Source organism: Psammomys obesus, unplaced genomic scaffold (assembly GCF_907164565.1).
Source record: "Psammomys obesus unplaced genomic scaffold, mPsaObe1.curated_primary_1811, whole genome shotgun sequence".
In the NCBI taxonomy this organism is placed as follows: Eukaryota; Metazoa; Chordata; class Mammalia; order Rodentia; family Muridae; genus Psammomys; species Psammomys obesus.
In genome coordinates this window covers 1,275,418-1,293,391 of record NW_026596353.1, presented here as the reverse complement: position 1 = coordinate 1,293,391, position 17,974 = coordinate 1,275,418, and the positions used below count along the sequence as shown (strand labels likewise).

The window sequence follows — 17,974 nt, the reverse complement described above, 5'->3', positions numbered from 1 at the left end:
CTAGTATAGACAGGATGGAATAGATTAATATCTGCCCAGCTGTAGTGCTTTAAAGCTATTAATAAATCTAATAGTGAGAGACCAAAGAATTAAAAATCAGTGGTTATTGTTTTAAAGTTTAAAGCACAAGCCTGAACTAGGGCCAGCCAGTTGGCCACATATCCAGCCACCTTCAAGGAAGAACTAAACTAGCCTTAATGCCCTGAGGGGAAGAACTAGCCTTACTTCAGTCTTTCCTGCCCAGTAGAGATACAGTTGCTAGGAAACCAGCCCTTCTCCCCTAGGGCAGCCAAACAAGGGAAGCTAGACAATAGTTTGGGAGCCTTCCTATAGCCAATCAATTCAAAATGCAAATTCCCCTTCTGTGTTTCAATCAATAAATGCTTGCCAGGCAGGAATCCTCCCTGCTTTGGGCATGCTGGAAGGGACTGGACTCTTTAAATCCCAACGAACTTGTGCATGAGTCTCTCAGCTCTCACCTCTTTGGCAGTGAGTGTGTGTGAGCCTAAGCTGCAGCTTGTAATAAAAAGATCCTCATGTGTTTTGTAACAGACTCGACTCCTGGTGGTGATCTTTTGGGATCTCGTAAATCAAGCACAACAATAGGTCTCTGTGTCATTAGTTGGGAAGGGGTTTTTGGATGAGTGTATGTTATTGGCTGGGCTGAGGTGCTGGGAATGCTTTATTTACTGATAGGAATTCCAGTTGCCAGCTGGACATGTTTTTATGAGGGAGCTAGAAGAGGTGTAGTAAACATTATTTTGACACTCCCCAGACCCTTGTAGACCCCCTGTGAACCCAGTGTGTGCATTAAGTTTCTGTTGAGTGCATATGGTGGTACACACCTTTAATCTCAGGAATTGAGAGGCAGAGATCTGTGAGTTCTAGGACAATCTGGTGTATATAGCAAGTTCTAAAACAGCCTGGGCCACATAGTGAGACACTATCTTTTTTTTTTTTTTTTTTTTTTTTTCCAGCACAGAGCAGAGACCTGTTAAAAGCCAAAGACAGTTAGAATCTGGTCATAAACAATACCTTTTAAATACTCCAAGAAATAAAAGATGATAAAATGAAAAAAATTTTTTTTTCCAAGATAGGGTTTCTCTGAGTATCCCTGTCTGTCCTGGTGAGAGACCAAATTAAAAATCAGTGGGTATTGTTTTAAAGTTTAGAGCTCCAGCCACCTGGGAAAAGAAACTAGCTTGAATGCATTCTTTCCCCACCTACTAGACATACACTTGCTGGGAAACCAGCCCAGATGGCCAAGCCAGAACCGTGTATGTTCTTGGTGCCTAAAGTAAACCACTTCAGAAGTCAATTTCCCTTACCCAATCATGTAACGCCAAAGCTGCTTGCAGTTTTGCCCATTAAAAACCTTGTTCCCGGCTCTCTGCTCCTCCCTGTTCCAGAGACAGCCACATCTCTTCGTGCAGTGCCAGCCTCATCCTTGAGACACAATGGTGAAGGTTGGAGTGAACGGATTTGGCCGTATTGGGCGCCTGGTTTGCAGGGCTGCCTTCAACAGTGGCAAAGTGGAGATTGTGGCCATCAATGACCCCTTCATCGACCTCAACTACATGGTCTACATGTTCCAGTACGACTCTACCCACGGCAAGTTCAACGGCACAGTCAAGGCTGAGAACGGGAAGCTGGTCATCAACGGCAAAGCCCATCACCATCTTCCACGAGCGAGATCCCGCCAACATCAAATGGGGCGATGCCGGTGCCGAGTATGTTGTGGAGTCCACCAGTGTCTTCACGACCATGGAGAAGGCCGGGGCCCACTTGAAGGGTGGGGCCAAAAGGGTGATCATCTCCACCCCTTCTGCCGATGCCCCCATGTTTGTGATGGGTGTGAACCATGAGAAGTATGACAACTCGCTCAAGATTGTCAGCAATGCTCCCTGCACCACCAACTGCTTAGCCCCCTGGCCAAAGTCATCCATGACAATTTCGGCTTCGTGGAAAGACTCATGACCACAGTCCACGCCATCACTGCTACCCAGAAGACCGTGGATGGTCCCTCTGGAAAGCTGTGGCGTGATAGCCGTGGGGCTGCCCAGAACATCTTCCCTGCATCCACTGGTGCTGCCAAGGCTGTGGGCAAGGTCATCCCAGAGCTGAACGGGAAGCTCACTGGCATGGCCTTCCGCGTTCCTACCCGCAACGTGTCTGTCGTGGATCTGACATGCCAACTGCAGAAACCTGCTAAGTATGATGACATCAAGAAGGTGGTGAAGCAGGCATCCGAGGGCCCACTAAAGGGCATCCTGGGCTACACTGAGGACCAGGTTGTCTCCTTAACTTTAACAGTGATTCCCACTCTTCCATCTTTGATGCTGGGGCTGGCATTGCCCTCAATGACAACTTTGTAAAGCTCATTTCCTGGTATGACAATGAATTCGGCTACAGCAACAGGGTGGTGGACCTCATGGCCTACATGGCCTCCAAGGAGTAAGAAGCCCCGATCATTCACCCCAGCAAGGACACAAGAGCAAGAGAGAGGCCCTGCTGAGGAGTCCCTGTCCCAACTCAGCCCCTGACACTGAGCATCTTCTTCACAGTTTCCATCCCAGACCCCCAGAGTAGCAGGAGGGGCCCAGGGAGCCCTACTCTTGAATACCATCAATAAAGCTCACTGCACCTACAAAAAAAAAAACAAAAAACAAAACCTTGTTCCCTTCTACCTCGGGGCCCATATTCCTCTCCTGTTTCCACAGGAAGTTTGCGCCCCTGTGTTCGAACACATATATAATCATCATCATCATCATCATCATCATCATCATCCCTCATGTATTTACAGCAGAGTCTACTCCTGGTCTTTGGGGGTCTCACAAATTGGGCACAACATTTTGGGGGCTTGTCCTGGATCCTCAAGACCCCACGACCCCGAGGGACTTATACTGGCAGTAAATGTCTGAACATCTCTGTACAGTATCTGTGTATGTCCTCTATTCAGTAAAAATTCCTCGGGGTGTCCGTATCTGGGCAGCATGCCATGATTAAGGCAACAGATGTGCTGTAAAATCACAGCTGCCGAAGTCAGACGTTTCCGGCTTCATCAATATCCTTGTGAGTAGTGTCCCATTACCCACCACTCTGGAGCTTCTGTGGCAGGGAAACCAGAGCAGGAATCTGAAGAAACCTCTTTGGGTCAGGTGTTGTGTTTTTCCCATTGAAGAAATCTGTTTCCACGTGCATTTGTCTGTACATTTCTGTTTCTGTCCATTTTGTCACCTTCCCTTCCCCTCCCTGCGTCCCACTAGGTCGGTATTAGCTACCGCTGAGTGAGAAGAAAATGCTTGAAATTATAGCTGGAGGAAGTAAGGAAAGTTTTATCTGTCTGTTTAATATGTTCATTTTTTATGTATCTTAAATTATTAATATGCTCTGTATGTCTTAGTTATAGATTAAGAGTTATTGGATATATTTAAAGGTTAAATTCAAACTCTTATTTAGAACAAATATGTGTCCCTATGTTTATAAGATCTGTAAATGCTAGAGGTGTTTAAAAAGCAACTACGTGGCTTACCATGCATGTGATGTAACTGCAATATTGAGATTGCCACATGGTGTGGAGCAGAGCAAAGAAATTTACAGAACCTCTTAGGCATAATGAATTTTGTTTATCCTATATCCTTTTAGACTAAGAAGACAAGACTCATTTTAAATTGGTATTGATTTTAGAGATTAAATTGTTTGCACTGATAAAATTTGGTTTTAAAATTTGATTTTGACTTTTAAAATTATGGTTATGCTTTGTGACTACACTTCTAAAAAGGGTATTTTATTTTGATATTGCAAAGATAGGTTTTGGATAATGTTTAAATGTTTAAGGCTATGAAGTGTTTTAAAGTTCATCAGGCATTTTAAATAATGACCTTGGGCAGTCTAACAAAGAACTTGGAACAGTTTCTCAATCGTTTGGGGGAGGACAAAAGACTTTGGTATTTATTTTATTTTATCAAATGAAACCAGGCCATTGTGTTTGAGCCAATTAAGAAAATTGAGAATTTTAGTGGAAGTTTTTTATGTTGTCTGAAAAGCAAGAGACTGGGATATTAAAGGAAAAAATAGCTTGTCTAAAGTAAGAATGTCTGGTCAAATTGAAAGAACAGAGCTAGGAAAAGCTAATCTAAAGGTGTATAGAATGTTATAGAAGGTCAGAGCATGTATGGAAAGCCAGAGGGCATATGAACTGTATTTGCTTTGGTTCTTCATACCTGCAAATATGATATGAGAAAACACTGTAAAATATGTTGTTCTTCTTTTAAAAGGCTGGTGATTCTTCAATGCAAAATGTTTTCTTATGCTCTTTAAAGTGGGGGATGAAGACTGCAGCTCCATGTAAGCCCAGGGTTATGCAGGGTTGTATTCAAGTCCTTGTTAACTATTATATGGAATATATGCCTGACTACCAGTTCCTGATTGAATATATTAATGCAGTTTCTTTCTGGCCAATAGGTTTGGACCATTTCCTGCAGTTTAAAATTGTTCTGTACTGTTCTGTTATGTACTTGGTTCTAAAACTTATTTGATTACAATGTTAGAACTTTTGGTTATGGGAAGTTGTAAATGTTCCACAGTGCTTGCTGAGAGACCAAAAGATTAAAAATCAGTGGCTACTTTTAAAGTTTAAGGCAATAAAGCTAATTGTACTCAGATCCCATTGCAAAAAGGTAAGACTATAGGATACAAGGGGTCATATCTGGAAGACCCAAGATTGGGTCTTCAAATGATCATGGGAAGGGGGGGAATGAGAGACCAAAAGATTAAAAATCAGTGGCTATTATTAAAGTTTAAGGCCTGATCTAAGGCTAACTGGGTGGAGACTTGTCCAGCAATGCCCTGAGGGGAAGAATTCATCTTACTGCATTCTTTCCCTGCCCTCTAATTTATACAGTTGCTAGGAAACCAGCCTATATGACCAGGCCAGAACTGTTTGTAGTCTTCGCGCCTAAAGTGGACCAATCATTTCAAAATCAATTTCCTTTACCCAATCATGTAATGCCAAAGCATGTACGTCACTGCTTGCGTTTTTTTCCCTTAAAAACTCTGTACCCCTAGACCTCGGGGTCGAATTCCTCTTCTGTTTCCACAGGAGGTTTGTGTCCCATGTTTGAACGCATATACAATTAAAAAACCTCATGTATTTACAACGGAGTCTATTTATTCCTGGTCTTTTGGGGTTCGAGAACTGGCCAGAACACTTGCTATATCATGGGAGGTAGCAATACCATCGGTGACACCTATTGACTATGTTTTGAATTGCTGGCCTCTGCCTGCAGCAACATGTGGCTAGCCGCCATGTTGGTTCAGAGATAAAGAGGGTGGAGCCATGGTTTTGTGGCCATCTTTGTTTACTGCTGCCAGCTGTGTTCAGTGCCCTGTGTTCAGTTAAGTTCGTGCCATGTGCAACTTTTGTCTTTTTAAGCTTTTTGATGTTCAGTTTTAATGCAATGTGGTAAGATCAGCAAAATTTGCTAGCCCCTCTATGAAGATTAAAAGTTTTACTTTGATTTTAGTTCAGAAGAGCAGATTTAAAGTTATGCTAAGGACTGCATTTCAGCACAAGATTAAGCTAGTGTCTCTAGTCTCTCTCTCTCTCTCTCCTTTTTTTTTTTTTAGTTTTTTAAGGTTAAGCCTAGGATGGGTAAATATGAAGTTTGCCTATGTAGGTCTACTTAAAATAGATAGTCCTAAAACACACATCTAAGTAATATGCCAGAATTAGAGATTATAGCGTCGTTTCATCGGATGCAATTTAGAGTAGATAACTAAAGATAGACAAAGAGTAACTCAGATATGCTGGCCCTCAAGCTTGTCAGATCTGATGAATATGGCATTGTAACATGTGTAAGCTTATTGTGACAGAGTCCCAAAATCTTGGCAGTAGCTCCCCTAAGGTCTTGAGAAGATTTGGGTACAATGACAGGTAATGGTGACTCTGGATTGTGGTATGCTAACCACTGGACAAGACTGCCTCAACTGACCCACTGCTAGGGCCCAGCCTAAAACTGGACAAAGCTGTGGACACCTGGAGAATTACTGTTTCACATTGCAGGAGGTGAAGTGAGGTTGTTGGGAGCCGCTGGTCTACCAGCTGCTTTGATAGATATCATCGGAAAGACTGCTTTTACCCTGGCCTTCACTGGAGTCAGTGAAAAATTTCTAAGTCTATCTCCTTTTATTTGAGACAGCAAGTGGGATACCTTGTCAAAATCACACCTTGTTTCACTTCCTTGTGAATTTAACTCATTGTGCTGAGGTGCTTTTACTCTGGCTTACAAGGAGTCTGGAATAAAGCAAGGCATCTAGCCTTCTACTAGTCGGAAAGGTCCCATGTGTTGTGTGTTGGTTTATTAATTTTAATCCTCATTCCTGACTCAAAAACTGTTCGACTCTGCTGTTGGGCTCCAGCAGTGAGGTCAATCTCTCATGTTCCTTTTTCCACAGAAGCAGTTTCTCATCTTTTGTGCCTGATGGCTGAATCGCCTCTACTCAGGATGACATAGGACCACAGGAGCTAGGGACACTACCTAGGTGATGGACTTGCCATCTCTGTCATTTTGATTGGTACATTTATTTGGCTTATATTATCCTTCTCAGGTCTCTGATCACAATGACGGCTAGGCTAAGCTTATGGTAACTTTATACAGCTAAAGAGCAAACAATTAGATCTACTGTTAGCCCATTGGTCAGTTCATTAGCTAGTTAGAACTACTAGGTACTAGATCTTTTATTTAGAAAGGCAAACAGGTTTGTCTTGCTCATAGGCTTCATGTTAGTTGCCTGTGTCTTATGTTAAATAACTAGATAGAAAGATGTAAAGTTTACGGAAGGTCTGAGGATATAAAAGTTTAAGTTATGAGGGTAAACTAAATTAAAATATTTTGTTTTACTTTTAAGGATATATTAATTTAAAAAAGAATTTGTGTGTCTGTGTTTGTCTTGTACCACATATAGTTGCCCATGGAGGCCAGAAGAGGGCATGGCATCTCCTGGAGCTGGAGTTACAACTGGTTGTGTCACCTGACATAGGTTTTAGGAACTGAACTCAAGTCCTCTGAAAGACCAGCCAGTGTTTTTAACCACTCAGCCATCTTTCTAGCTCCTCTATTTGTCTATTAAATTATTTTAAGGGTTTATGTATGTAAGTGTTCCACCTATGTTTGAATAAGAATAGCACCCATAGGCTCATATGTATTGAAATGTTAAGGAGTGGCACTATTTGAAAGTTGCTGGGGGTGTGTCGTTCTGGAGCCCTTTGGTGTATCCAGGCACTGATGCATTCAGATGCTGGACTCAAAGGATGAGTCAAAGGGTGGAGAGGTTATCGGGATCTCCATTCAGCAGTAAGTGCTGGGGGTAGGAAGCCTTCTCCAATATAGCTCTTTCAGTGATACAACCCTTTCAGTGAGACAGCTCTTCTTTACTGGGGGTAATAGGGCTACACAAACCTTGGGGAAGCGGGTAGGGGGTTTTGGGTGAGTGTAATTCACTGGCTGCGGCTGAGGTGCTGGGAATGTTTTATTTGTATTGATAGGAATTCCGGTGCTAGCTGGACATGTTTTTATGAGGAAACCTGAAATCTGGTCACCAATCTATGTGACTACTTCAAGGGATGGTGGAGGTGGGGTTGGAAGACCACACACACTGGGACATACAAGCCCAGAACAGAGAGAGAGAGTGATCATTACTCCTACCTGTCTCAAGATGTGATTTTCGTGGTTTGGACACATCTCAACCTCACTCTTGCTCCAGGCCGGTTCCCCTGGTTGCATGGTTCATCTGCCCCACACGGGTAGGTTCTGAGGTTTTAAAAGTCTATGCCCAGTGTCTCTCTGCTGTCTCTGGAGTAAATATAAACTTTCAGCTACTACTCCAGTGCCATGCTTGCCTGCCTGCTGCCATATTCCCCACCATGATGGTCATGGACTCTAAAATTTAGACTCTGAAACTCAGACTCTTCTGTAAGTTGCCTTGGTTGTGGTATCTTAAAGCAATAGAAAAGTAACTAAGATAGCTGGGCATAGTGGTGCACACCTTTAATCCCAGCACTCAGGAAAGCAGAGGCAGGCAGATCTCTGTGAGTTTGAGGCCAGCTTGCCTACAAAGTGATTCCAGGATATACAAGGCTACACTGAGAAACTCTGGGAAAACCAAAACAAAAAACAAACTAAGACAGTAGCCACCTCTGATAGAAAAATAATTCTCACATCCAGGGATGGCTATATTTCCTTTAAAAAAATTTGTTTCACTATGTAATTTTGGCCTTTCCTTAAAAAAAAAAAAGTTTCACTATGTAATTTTGTCTAGCTTATAGCTCCTAGACCAGGCTGGCTTCAAACACATAGAAATCCTTCTCTGTATACTGAGTGCTGGGATTAAAGGTATGTGCTACCACACCTGGCCAAAAACTTTATTGTGTGTGTGCAGGTTTTTGTTGTTTTGAGACAGGGTTTCTCTGTGTAGCCTTATCTGTCCTGGACTCATTTTGTAGACCAGGCTGGCCTCCAACCCACAGAGATCCTCCTGCCTCTGCCTCTCTGAGTGCTGAGATTAAAGGCATGCATCACCAAGCCTGGCCAATTTTTTTTTTTTTTTTATGGTCTAGAGAGATGATTAAGTGCTCTATGATTAAGAGCACTTGCTGCTCTTCCAGAGAATCTCACTCAACTCCCAGTTCCCACCTCAGGCACCAGACAACCTTCAGCTTCAGGGGATCTGATGCCCTCTTCTGGCCTCTGCAGGCACCTGGACTTATGTTTACAGAAACAAAGGTTTATGTTACGTCTGTGTTGACACAGCTGGTCACACAGAGCTATGGTCAGGATGCAGAGCTGTTCATCTCACTTTCTCCTGTGTCATTAGCCCTAGACACCAGCATATGGAGTGGTGGGTCTTCCTTCCCAAAGCTTTGTCTCCTATGTGACTCTAGATCTTGTCCAGCTGGCAGGATGAGTCACGAGTACCTCAAGAAATCAAGCCAAGCGGGATGAACACGGTGGTGTACACTCTTGTGCACTTGTACAGTGATTTGAATGAAGACACCCTAAGGGGCCAACAAGATGGCTCAGGATGCTTGCCACCAATGATAACAACCTGAGTTCTATCTCTGGGACTCATGGTGGAAGGGGAGACCCAACCTCCACAGAAGTTGTCCTCCGACTCCCACATACCTACAGGGGCCAGAGAGATGGTTCTGTGGTTAGTTACGAGTACTTTTTGCTCTTTCAGAGGACCCAGGTTTGGTTCCCAGCTTCTATGTGGTAGTTTATAATCACTGGAAACTCCAGTTCCTATGCCTTCTGACCTCTGTGGGCACCAGGCACGCAGGTGATGCACATCTATTCATTCAGGCAACACATTTTAAAATATAACTAAAAAAGAAATGCCAGGGTAGCTAAAGAGATGGTTCTTTAGTTAAGTGTGCTTGTTGCTTTTCCAGAGACCCAAGTTCGGTTCCCACTCATGTGGGGGAGGGCCTCATAAATGCTCTTAACTCCAGCTCAAGAGCATCCAATAACCTCTTCTTTCTTCTGCAGCCATCAGCTTTCATGCAGCAGGCACAGACATACATTAAAACAAAACAAAAACAAAACCCCACTAACATGTCAGACCACACACAAACATTTGCAAGCATTCAGAACCCAAGTCTATTTAACAAGCGTCCTGGGTGGTACCAACACCGAACAGGGCCCAAGCTGGACTTTAATACTTTGGTCGGTGTCACTGGCCTATCGGTTCCCATCTCCTTGGGAAACGTTCAGCGCCCGGCCCACTCCACTATTTGTAGGGGCTGCTTTCGTAGAGAGAGATTCAGACCGTGCACGGGTTTAACCAAGCTCAGATTCACAAACCCAGACTGGGAGGCGCACACTGGGCTAGGAACAGAAGCCTAGAGCATCCCCAGGCCAGCGGCCAACGCCCCGCCCCGCGCTCGTTCCAGCCGCTCCAATCAGGCTATGAACATGAGGCCTTGCCCCAAAACCAACTACCTGGACCACTCCAGGCCCTCTATGTTCACGATGCCCCGACCCCGGGCCCAACACCCAGGTCTACCCTGGAAAACTGAGGTCAAGGCTCAGTCCTTCAAGACAGACTCCGTGCTTTAGACTCCGCCCTTGATGTCACCCCGCCCGCCCACTCCAGTTAGACTACAAGCCAGAGCTTCCTCACCAAGGTTCTGCCCCCAACCATAATCGCCCAGACGTCTCCAGGCCGGCCGCTCTTTAGGCTCCGCTCTCTAGACCACCCCGCCCAGCCCACTCCAGTTAGTGGGCCATCAAGGCTCGGCCCCCAGCCCGAACAGTCGCGCCCACTCCGGACAGGTTGTGCCCGAGGCTTCGGCTTCCTACTGCAAAAATGCGCACGTGAGGCCCGTGAATTCCTATCTGCGCATGTGTACTCTTGTACGCTAGTGCTCAGGATTGTCACCGCGCTGGCCGGGCTGCGCGCGCATCATAGCTCTCCTTCGTCCTAGTGCGCAGGCGCGGCTCCGCCCCCGCCCCTCCGGCGCTCGGGAGCCCGAGTCCGCAGGAAGATGGCGGCGCCGCTAGTACCCCTCTCACAGCAGGTATAGTGCTGGGGCGCGCCGCGGGGCAGTGCGCACAGCGGGTGCCGCGGAAAGGGCAAGACGTGGCGAAAGCGCGGTTCCATGGAACGCGGCAGCGGAGGCGCGCGCTGACGGCTCCGGCTGCGAAGCGGCGGGGCCGGGTGGCCCTGAAGGTGACAGGCCGGCGCGGCCCGCGGACTGTCGCGCCCGGCGACCCTCCGAGCGGCTGCGAGGTGGTGACGGGGCGCGGCCGCCGCGGCCGTCTGCTCCTCCTGGGGCCTGCGAGCCTCGTCGCCCTTCGTTCCCGCGGAGGTGGGCGAGGGTGGTGGGCCCAGCCTCCAGCCTTTGTCTCCCCGCGGGCTCTAGTGTCCGGGCGGATGGTGTCTCTGCTTGGAGCCGTGCGGGGATCCGGGACACGCCCGCAGCGTCTCCCGCAGCCCAGCCCTCTTTCCCCGGGAAGCGGCTTCCGCTGCCCCGCACGGTGCGAAAAGCGCGGATCCCTGGCCCCCAGGGTGGTGGGCGCCAACCTGCGTCCTCAGAGTTGCCTGATGCTTTTCTTAAGCGTATCAAACGCCATAGGGACGTACAGAAAAGCCACGAGAGGGCTGCTGTGCTTCTAGGCTGAGACATTCATTCATTCTTCAGCCCCTCTAACGTGCACAGGGCCAGGTGCTGGGAGCATAGCCCTCTCCCACTGGCAAGGTCTCTGGGCTTCTGGAGGTGAGACGCTTAAGAAGTAGGAAATACTATTTTGCTAATGGCAAGTGACACGTTTGTCCCCCACAGCATATTATAAGCACTTTGCTAGAATCGTCTTGCACAGGGTCATGGTTACCAGTGAGGAAGCATTTTATGTGCAGATCATGGCCCCAGCTCTTCCTGAGTGTCCTTGAAGTAGGCTTCTTGACCTCGTACACATCAATTACCTCATTTGGAAAATAGAGCTATAAAATACATTAGCGGAAGGCGAAGAACTGTGGAAAGCACATTTTGCCTAATGCATGGGAAGCTCTTGTTACCATCATTAAACTTGGGTGTTTAGGACTCGGTGCGAGGAGCGCAGCAGTCTCCCACTGAGAGGTCGCTGGCCTCAGCAGGTGACCCTTAAGAAGTAGAAATTACTTCTGTATTGCCAATTGGCCAAATAACCCGTTTGTGTTGTCTCCCCCACACCCCCAGCATATTGTAAGCACTTTGATAGAATCGTCTTTCAAAGTACCACAGCCACTATGAGTGCCAAAGCTGGTGAGAACGGTTGGGCAGGCTGGTGCCCAAGTCACATGGTCTGAAGAAGAGTGAAGTACAGGCTTAAGTCCTGGAAGAACTAGGCACTCTGCAGCCTTCTCACTAAATTAACAGAGACCAGTGGTTATTAATTAACATGTTCCTACAGCACCTGTGAATGTCTTCTGTAAATGGTTAAGGACCAGGCAGATGTGAGGTATGTGTTGAAATGGAGCCTTGCTGTGTCGCCCCAGGCTGGCTTCCAATTGCTGGTCTCACTCCATCCTTCTGCTCCAGGCTTCTGAGTAGTCAGGACTGCAGGTGCATTCTGTCATGCCTGGACATAACGTGTCATTGTTAGTAGGCAGGTACTACTGTGTAGGCTCAGGGGAAGGAAGTGATGTCTCGGCTAAAGCCATTAAGGAGCAAGTGCTTTTGGCTTTGCTTTCTTGTTAAAAGTGTGTGTGTGTGCACTTATGTTTTCAGAGACCAGTGGACAACTGTTGGTGTCCACCTCTTTTGTGACAGGCTCTCACTAGCTGGCCGGCAAGCCCAGGGAGCCTCCTATATTCACCTCTGCAGCTTCTGGATTACAAGCATACAACATCATGTGGCAACTTTTTTTTTTTTTTTTAGATTTATTTGTTTAATTTACGTATGTGAGCACTCTGCTTTCATGCACACCAGAAGAGGGAGTCAGATTCCATTGCCGATGGTTGTGAGCCACCATGTGGTTGCTGGGAATTGAATTCAGGACCTCCAGAAGAGCAGCCAGTGCTCTTAACTGCTCAGCCATCTCACCAGCCCCCATATGACTCTGGGGATAGAACTTGAATCCTCATGCATTCAGGGCAAGCATGTTACCAACTGAGTTATCTCCATCCCAGTTATTACTCTGGCTTTTTGAGAAGGTCTTTTCGAATTTCTTAATTTTGACATTAGCCATGTTTGGATTTTTTTTTTTTTTTTTTTTAATTTGAGCCGTGGTAGTAGTAGCTGATGGTTATTGAGTGCATGGGAATTGGAGAGATGCTGTCAATTTTTCCTAAACACCAAAATATCAAGAAAAAGGTTCCTGGCTGTGCATGCTGTTAACTCTCAGCTAGCACTCCTGTAACAGAAAGTTCTAGGCAAGACTGGGCTATATAATGAGACCCTGTTTTGGGGAGGGGGTTTCTATTTTATTAATAAAATAGTTACAGAATAGGATGGTGTTTTGTCAGAGTGAGGTGACAGATGTGAGAACATGAGATTCATCTTCATAGAACCTTCTGGAATAGAATCCTGATTTTCTTTTCCCAGGTGTACATGAGCTTCTGACTTGCCTGCCACATGTTCTCCTTGGCACCACAGTGTAGCCAGTTCTCTGTTCCTTGCATAGCAGCTGTGCCATCATGATGTCCCTGAAAGCTGTCCTTTTTTCTGAAGCACTTCAACTTTTTCCCCTCCTTTGGTTCAGCTCCTGGTTCCTTCCTTTTCTTCAGCAGCAGATCAGATGTCATCCTTCCCAGAAGCCTTTCCTAGTCGTGGCACACAACCATGTGTGCCTCACACAACCCCACAGCCTCCCTCATGGCCCACAGAACACGCCTGCATGTCTGTTTGCTGTCTCTGTCAGACCTGTTGCCAGTGGGAGGACAGGCTACTTGCTCAGTGTCCATCACTCAGGAAGTGTGATCTAAGTGGGTATACGGACTGTGACTCTGACTGTGACTGTGACTGCACCTGAAGCAGCTCCCATGTGACCTCTCTTCCCTGTGTGGGATGGAGCTGTGGGTGGGAACAGGAGTTGATCCAGCACTTGAGGATCATGGCCTGCAGTGGCTTACAAGTGCCTTCTGAGTTGCTTCCCTCCATCCACTCTTATGTTTTTGTGGTGATTCTTTAATTTTTTTTATATTTATTAGTTTATCCCTGTGTGTGTATGTGTGTGGGCGTGTGGGCACATGGGCACATGTGGCAGTCAGAGGACAACTGTCCTGTGTTGATATCCATCTGACTCTGAAGTCTTGCTGTGTAACCCAGGCTTGCCTTAAACCTCTGCTGCTTCTCCTGCCTTAGCTTTGGGAGTACTGTGATCACAGACAATAATGACTGCTTCCTATTTCTTTGCTAGCAGAAGGCCTGGCCCACAACTCTCACACCTATTTTTACAGGGACAATGTACAGAGGGTTGGGTGGTTCAGAGTTTAGGCAACTACCCACTGAGCAATCCTTACATTTATGTGTGTGAGCATGTGTGCATATAGTATTTGTGTGGAGGTCACAGTATATAACCTGAGAGTTGGTTCTCTGCTTCCACCCTGTGGGTCCTGGGCATCAAACTAAAGTCCCCAGGCTTGATGACAAGCGTCCTTATTTACTGAACCATCTCACTGGTACTAAGTTGCACAAGCTGTCCTTGAACTCATGGCAATAACTTCTGCCTCAGCCTCCTAAGTGCTGGGGTTGCAGATGTGAACCACCTCCTCAGTTTCTATACTTGCCCCCTTTTTTCCTTAAGATTTGTGTGTGTGTGCACTTGCTTGCGTGTATATCTGCCTGAGGTGCCTGTTTAGGCAAGAGAGTATTGGATCCCCTAGAACTGGAGCTCTAAGCTAGACCCTCTGCAAGAGCAGTAAGCACTCTTAAAGGCTGAGCCATGTTTCCAGTCCTCTGTGCCTGCCCTTGAAGCTCACATACAGGTGTTACATCACCCAGTAGTAAGACAAGGCCCTACCAAGCTCTTGGAGCAAGCCTACTAGCTCACAAAGGATCATAGGAGAGGCAGAAGAGGGAGGATTCTGGGACACCATTTGGCTGAGGTGTTCTGAACAGAAGGTTGTGGTATGGTTGAGCCTCCAGCCACAGGACCAGGAAGAGTCCCTGCTTTTCTTTCTCTGCCAGCTCCAGGGGATGTTTCCCATGCCTCTTGTTCTCTTTTCCCCTGCCCCTTGTTCTCTTTTCCCCAGCTCCATCCTGACCTGCAGTCTTGTCCTCAGACTGGATTGCACATGAGTGCCAGCAGACCCCCAGGGACCCTTTCTTTTTCAGAGATGCTGGGACAGAGCCTAAGCGCTAGGGCACGGCCTCCTCTTTCAGCCACTTCGCTTGCTTCTCTCTGCTTGGGATTTTGGCTTCCCCTACTCTTCTGGGGCCTGCTGGATTCTGGAATTGGCTACTTCCTGAACTTGGCAGTTCTCTGTGGAGTACGGTGGAGTCTGGGCCTGTCGTAAGTCTATCAGTCTTATTTCCTAACCACCACTGTGGGGATCTTCTAATTTCTCCCTGGCACCAGAACCTTCCATGGCTTGCATTCTCTTGGCAAGGGGCTGGAGATGTAGCTCAGTGGTAAAGTGCCTGCCTCCTCAAAGTGAGTCTGGGCTGGTGAGTCAGCATCCCACAGTCCTACTATGCTCCTCTTTTGGCTCCACTTGACCTTGCTGACTGGCCTTGATATTCCAAATCTCACGTCCTGACCTCTGGCTTTCACTCATCAACAGGCTGTGTCCATCCCTTGCTGTGATGGAGCTGGGAGACTGCTGACTTTTTTATCCTCCTGGACCTCAGATTTCATTCTGCCCATTGCATCTGTGGGTCTTCGGTTTTTAGTCCTAGTCCTCACAGTGAGGATTCCCTAGCCTGGAAGAAAGTGCTGAGGTATACATCTTCCTCCCTGGTCTCATTTCTTACTTCCAGGGGATTTAGGAACACTTTCTTGAATCACATGCCATGATTTTTTTTTTTTTAACAAACCTGCTTTATTTAGGGTTATTAAATGCTTCTAATTCCCTTCCAACCCCCCAACATCAGGTAGGAGGAAAAGAAGGTTAGGAGGACAGGGGGCAGAGTTCTTTCTGTTACTTCCTGTTGGGTAGGGTTGTAGGATTCATTTGGGAGCAATACCTTACCAGTTGTCCAGAAGTCCAGATGACCAGCAAATCAGCAAACAGCAAATGCAGTAGCAGAACAAACCAACAGTAAGCAGTCCTCCTCCAGGCAGCTGCTCCTCCTTCCTCTGTCATATTTATACAACTCAAAGTTCTCAGAATTCAACTAATTCCTCCTGGCAAAGACCACACTCCTCACAAGACACTTCACAGGTATGGAAAACCAAAATCTTCAACTTGGAATTTTAACAAAAACATGTTTACATACCATAAACCAAAACATCCACAGTAGTTGTAGGTCTTGGTTGTTGGTCTTGGTGCTGTGGATGAAACCAAGGCCCTTCCATTTGCCAGGCTGTGCTTTACTGACAAGCTATACCCCCAGCCTCTCTAGAAAGAGTCTGTTTATTGCGTAAGAAGAGACCCATAGTAGTCAGGTAACTTGTGAAAGTCCCATGGCTGAGGGTGCCACATTGGAGTCAGCATTGGTTGCCTGCTCTGGAGCTCCCTCCCAACCCCATTCTTACACACAGCCTGCTAAGTACCCAGCCCAGAGCTCTAGGCCAAGCTAGTGTCCCTGGAATGAATGTTGAAGGCCTGGGGATATTTATCCCCTTGTGCCTGTGTTATTTTATTTTTGCTCTTATCATTTAGGAAGGCTGATGATTGTGCAGTGTTCCTTGATGGGCCAGATTTGGCCTCCCCTGGAGCTCCAGAATCCCTGGCTGCTTTTTTTTTTTTTTTTCTTTTTTCTGACTGCTGGGGCTCTGTCAAGCAAGGTCACACGCTTTCTCCCTCAGCCCCAGTTCCCATGCCTTTGTGTAAGCCTGGGTCAGCTGTTCTGAGGAACCAATTCCCTGTTTTTGCATGAGGTTGAGTCTGGAGACTGATCATCACTTTCTGATTTAACCCCTTGGTTGTGACAGAGAAAGGTGGCAAAAATCTGGAACTCCAGAGAACATGGAAAAAGCAAGTGAGCTACTCCAGAAAGTTCTCCCTGTCAGCGTGTCCTGCCCTCTGCTGCCATGTTAGCTTTCAACCTCTGCTGCTTCTCTGTGGTGCTGGGAATGGAAGCAGGACCTTGAGCCTACTGGGTTCCATGTCCTCACTTCTCACTTGGCCAGTACTTTGCATTTGTGTTCCAGGCTTAGGTATCATTTCTGCTGTGCTCTGTCACTCTCAGGCACCTACTGGCTTGGTTAGTCCTCAGATGCTTATTGTCCCTGTCCATCCATTTTTTACTTCAGGAGAGAAACATTCATCCTGCCCTGCACATCAAGACAGGTTTTTCTGGTTTACTTCAGGCCACTACTGTAGCTGGGGTGCAAATGTGTGAGCACCTGTGCTGGGGTTTTCTGTTTGCAGTGCTAGTGCTGGAAACCAGGGCTTCCAGCAGACTCAGCACTTTTCTCCTTTACCAGCCTTACCCTGCACAAAAAGGCACTTCTTCACTATTGGATAAGAGCCTGGTTTTGTTGCTTGAAAAATTCTCTTCTGTCCCAAGATCTTCAGGTCAGTAGCCTGGCTGTCCAGGTTCCTGGCAGAGTGAAGTGCCTGCCCATGGTCTTCTACACAGAGGCCCATACACTCTAGAGGGAGAGAAAAGGCTGAGTGATGGCCTGAACTCACCACAGGTAGCCCCATCCTTCCAAGCCCCTCATCCAGCCACACGCAGTTTTTGTGGGTTTTTTTGAGACAGGGTTTCTCTGTGTAGTCTTGGCAGTCCTAGAACTCAATATTAAGGCCAGGGTGGCCTTGAACTCAGAGATCTGCTTATCTCTACCTCCCAAGTGCTGGGATTAAAGATGTGTGCCACCACTGCCTGGCTTCAGTTTTTATGTTTTGTTTTTCATTATGTGGCCGAGGGTAGTCTGGATTTCAGTCCCATTTCTCTTGCCTCAGCCTCAGCTCAGTGGGATACAGCAAATACCACCATGCCTAGCTCAGATCCATTTTTTAATTCCAAGGTCTTCTTGTTTTTTGAGATGGGATTGCAGGTGGCTAAAGGTGACCTCTAACTTGATGCATAGCTAAGAATGACCTTGATCTTGGCTTGTGAGCCTGGGCGCAAGAGTGTGTGTGTATGCTTGTGTTTGTGTTTGTGCATGCATGTGTGCACACTTGCAGACACAGAAACAAACACTGAGGTTGTTGTAGTCAAATGCACGTGTGGCAGTGGCACAGAGATCCATGGGAGCACTCGGGAGCACTCCTCATCATGCCAGTGTTCCTGCTTTCCTCCTTCCCCCAATTCCCCAGCAGACAGTGGCACAGAGATCCATGGGAGCACTCCTCATCATGCCAGTGTTCCTGCTTTCCTCCT

At 46.8% G+C, this 17,974-nt stretch overlaps 1 protein-coding gene and 1 pseudogene across 1 annotated transcript in view; both read left to right on the top strand.

Moving 5' to 3' along the window:
* Window positions 1-1,398: 1,398 nt before the first annotated feature.
* LOC129669195 (glyceraldehyde-3-phosphate dehydrogenase-like) lies at window positions 1,399-2,671 on the top strand (annotated as a pseudogene).
* A 7,826-nt stretch (window positions 2,672-10,497) lies between these two features.
* Window positions 10,498-17,974, top strand: part of Eps15l1 (epidermal growth factor receptor pathway substrate 15 like 1) — a 70,559-nt gene continuing 63,082 nt past the window's right edge. The window contains exon 1 of the mRNA XM_055597309.1: window positions 10,498-10,579. Coding sequence (XP_055453284.1) covers window positions 10,547-10,579 — 33 coding nt within the window. The 5' untranslated portion in view covers window positions 10,498-10,546. The remainder of the gene's footprint in view (window positions 10,580-17,974) is intronic.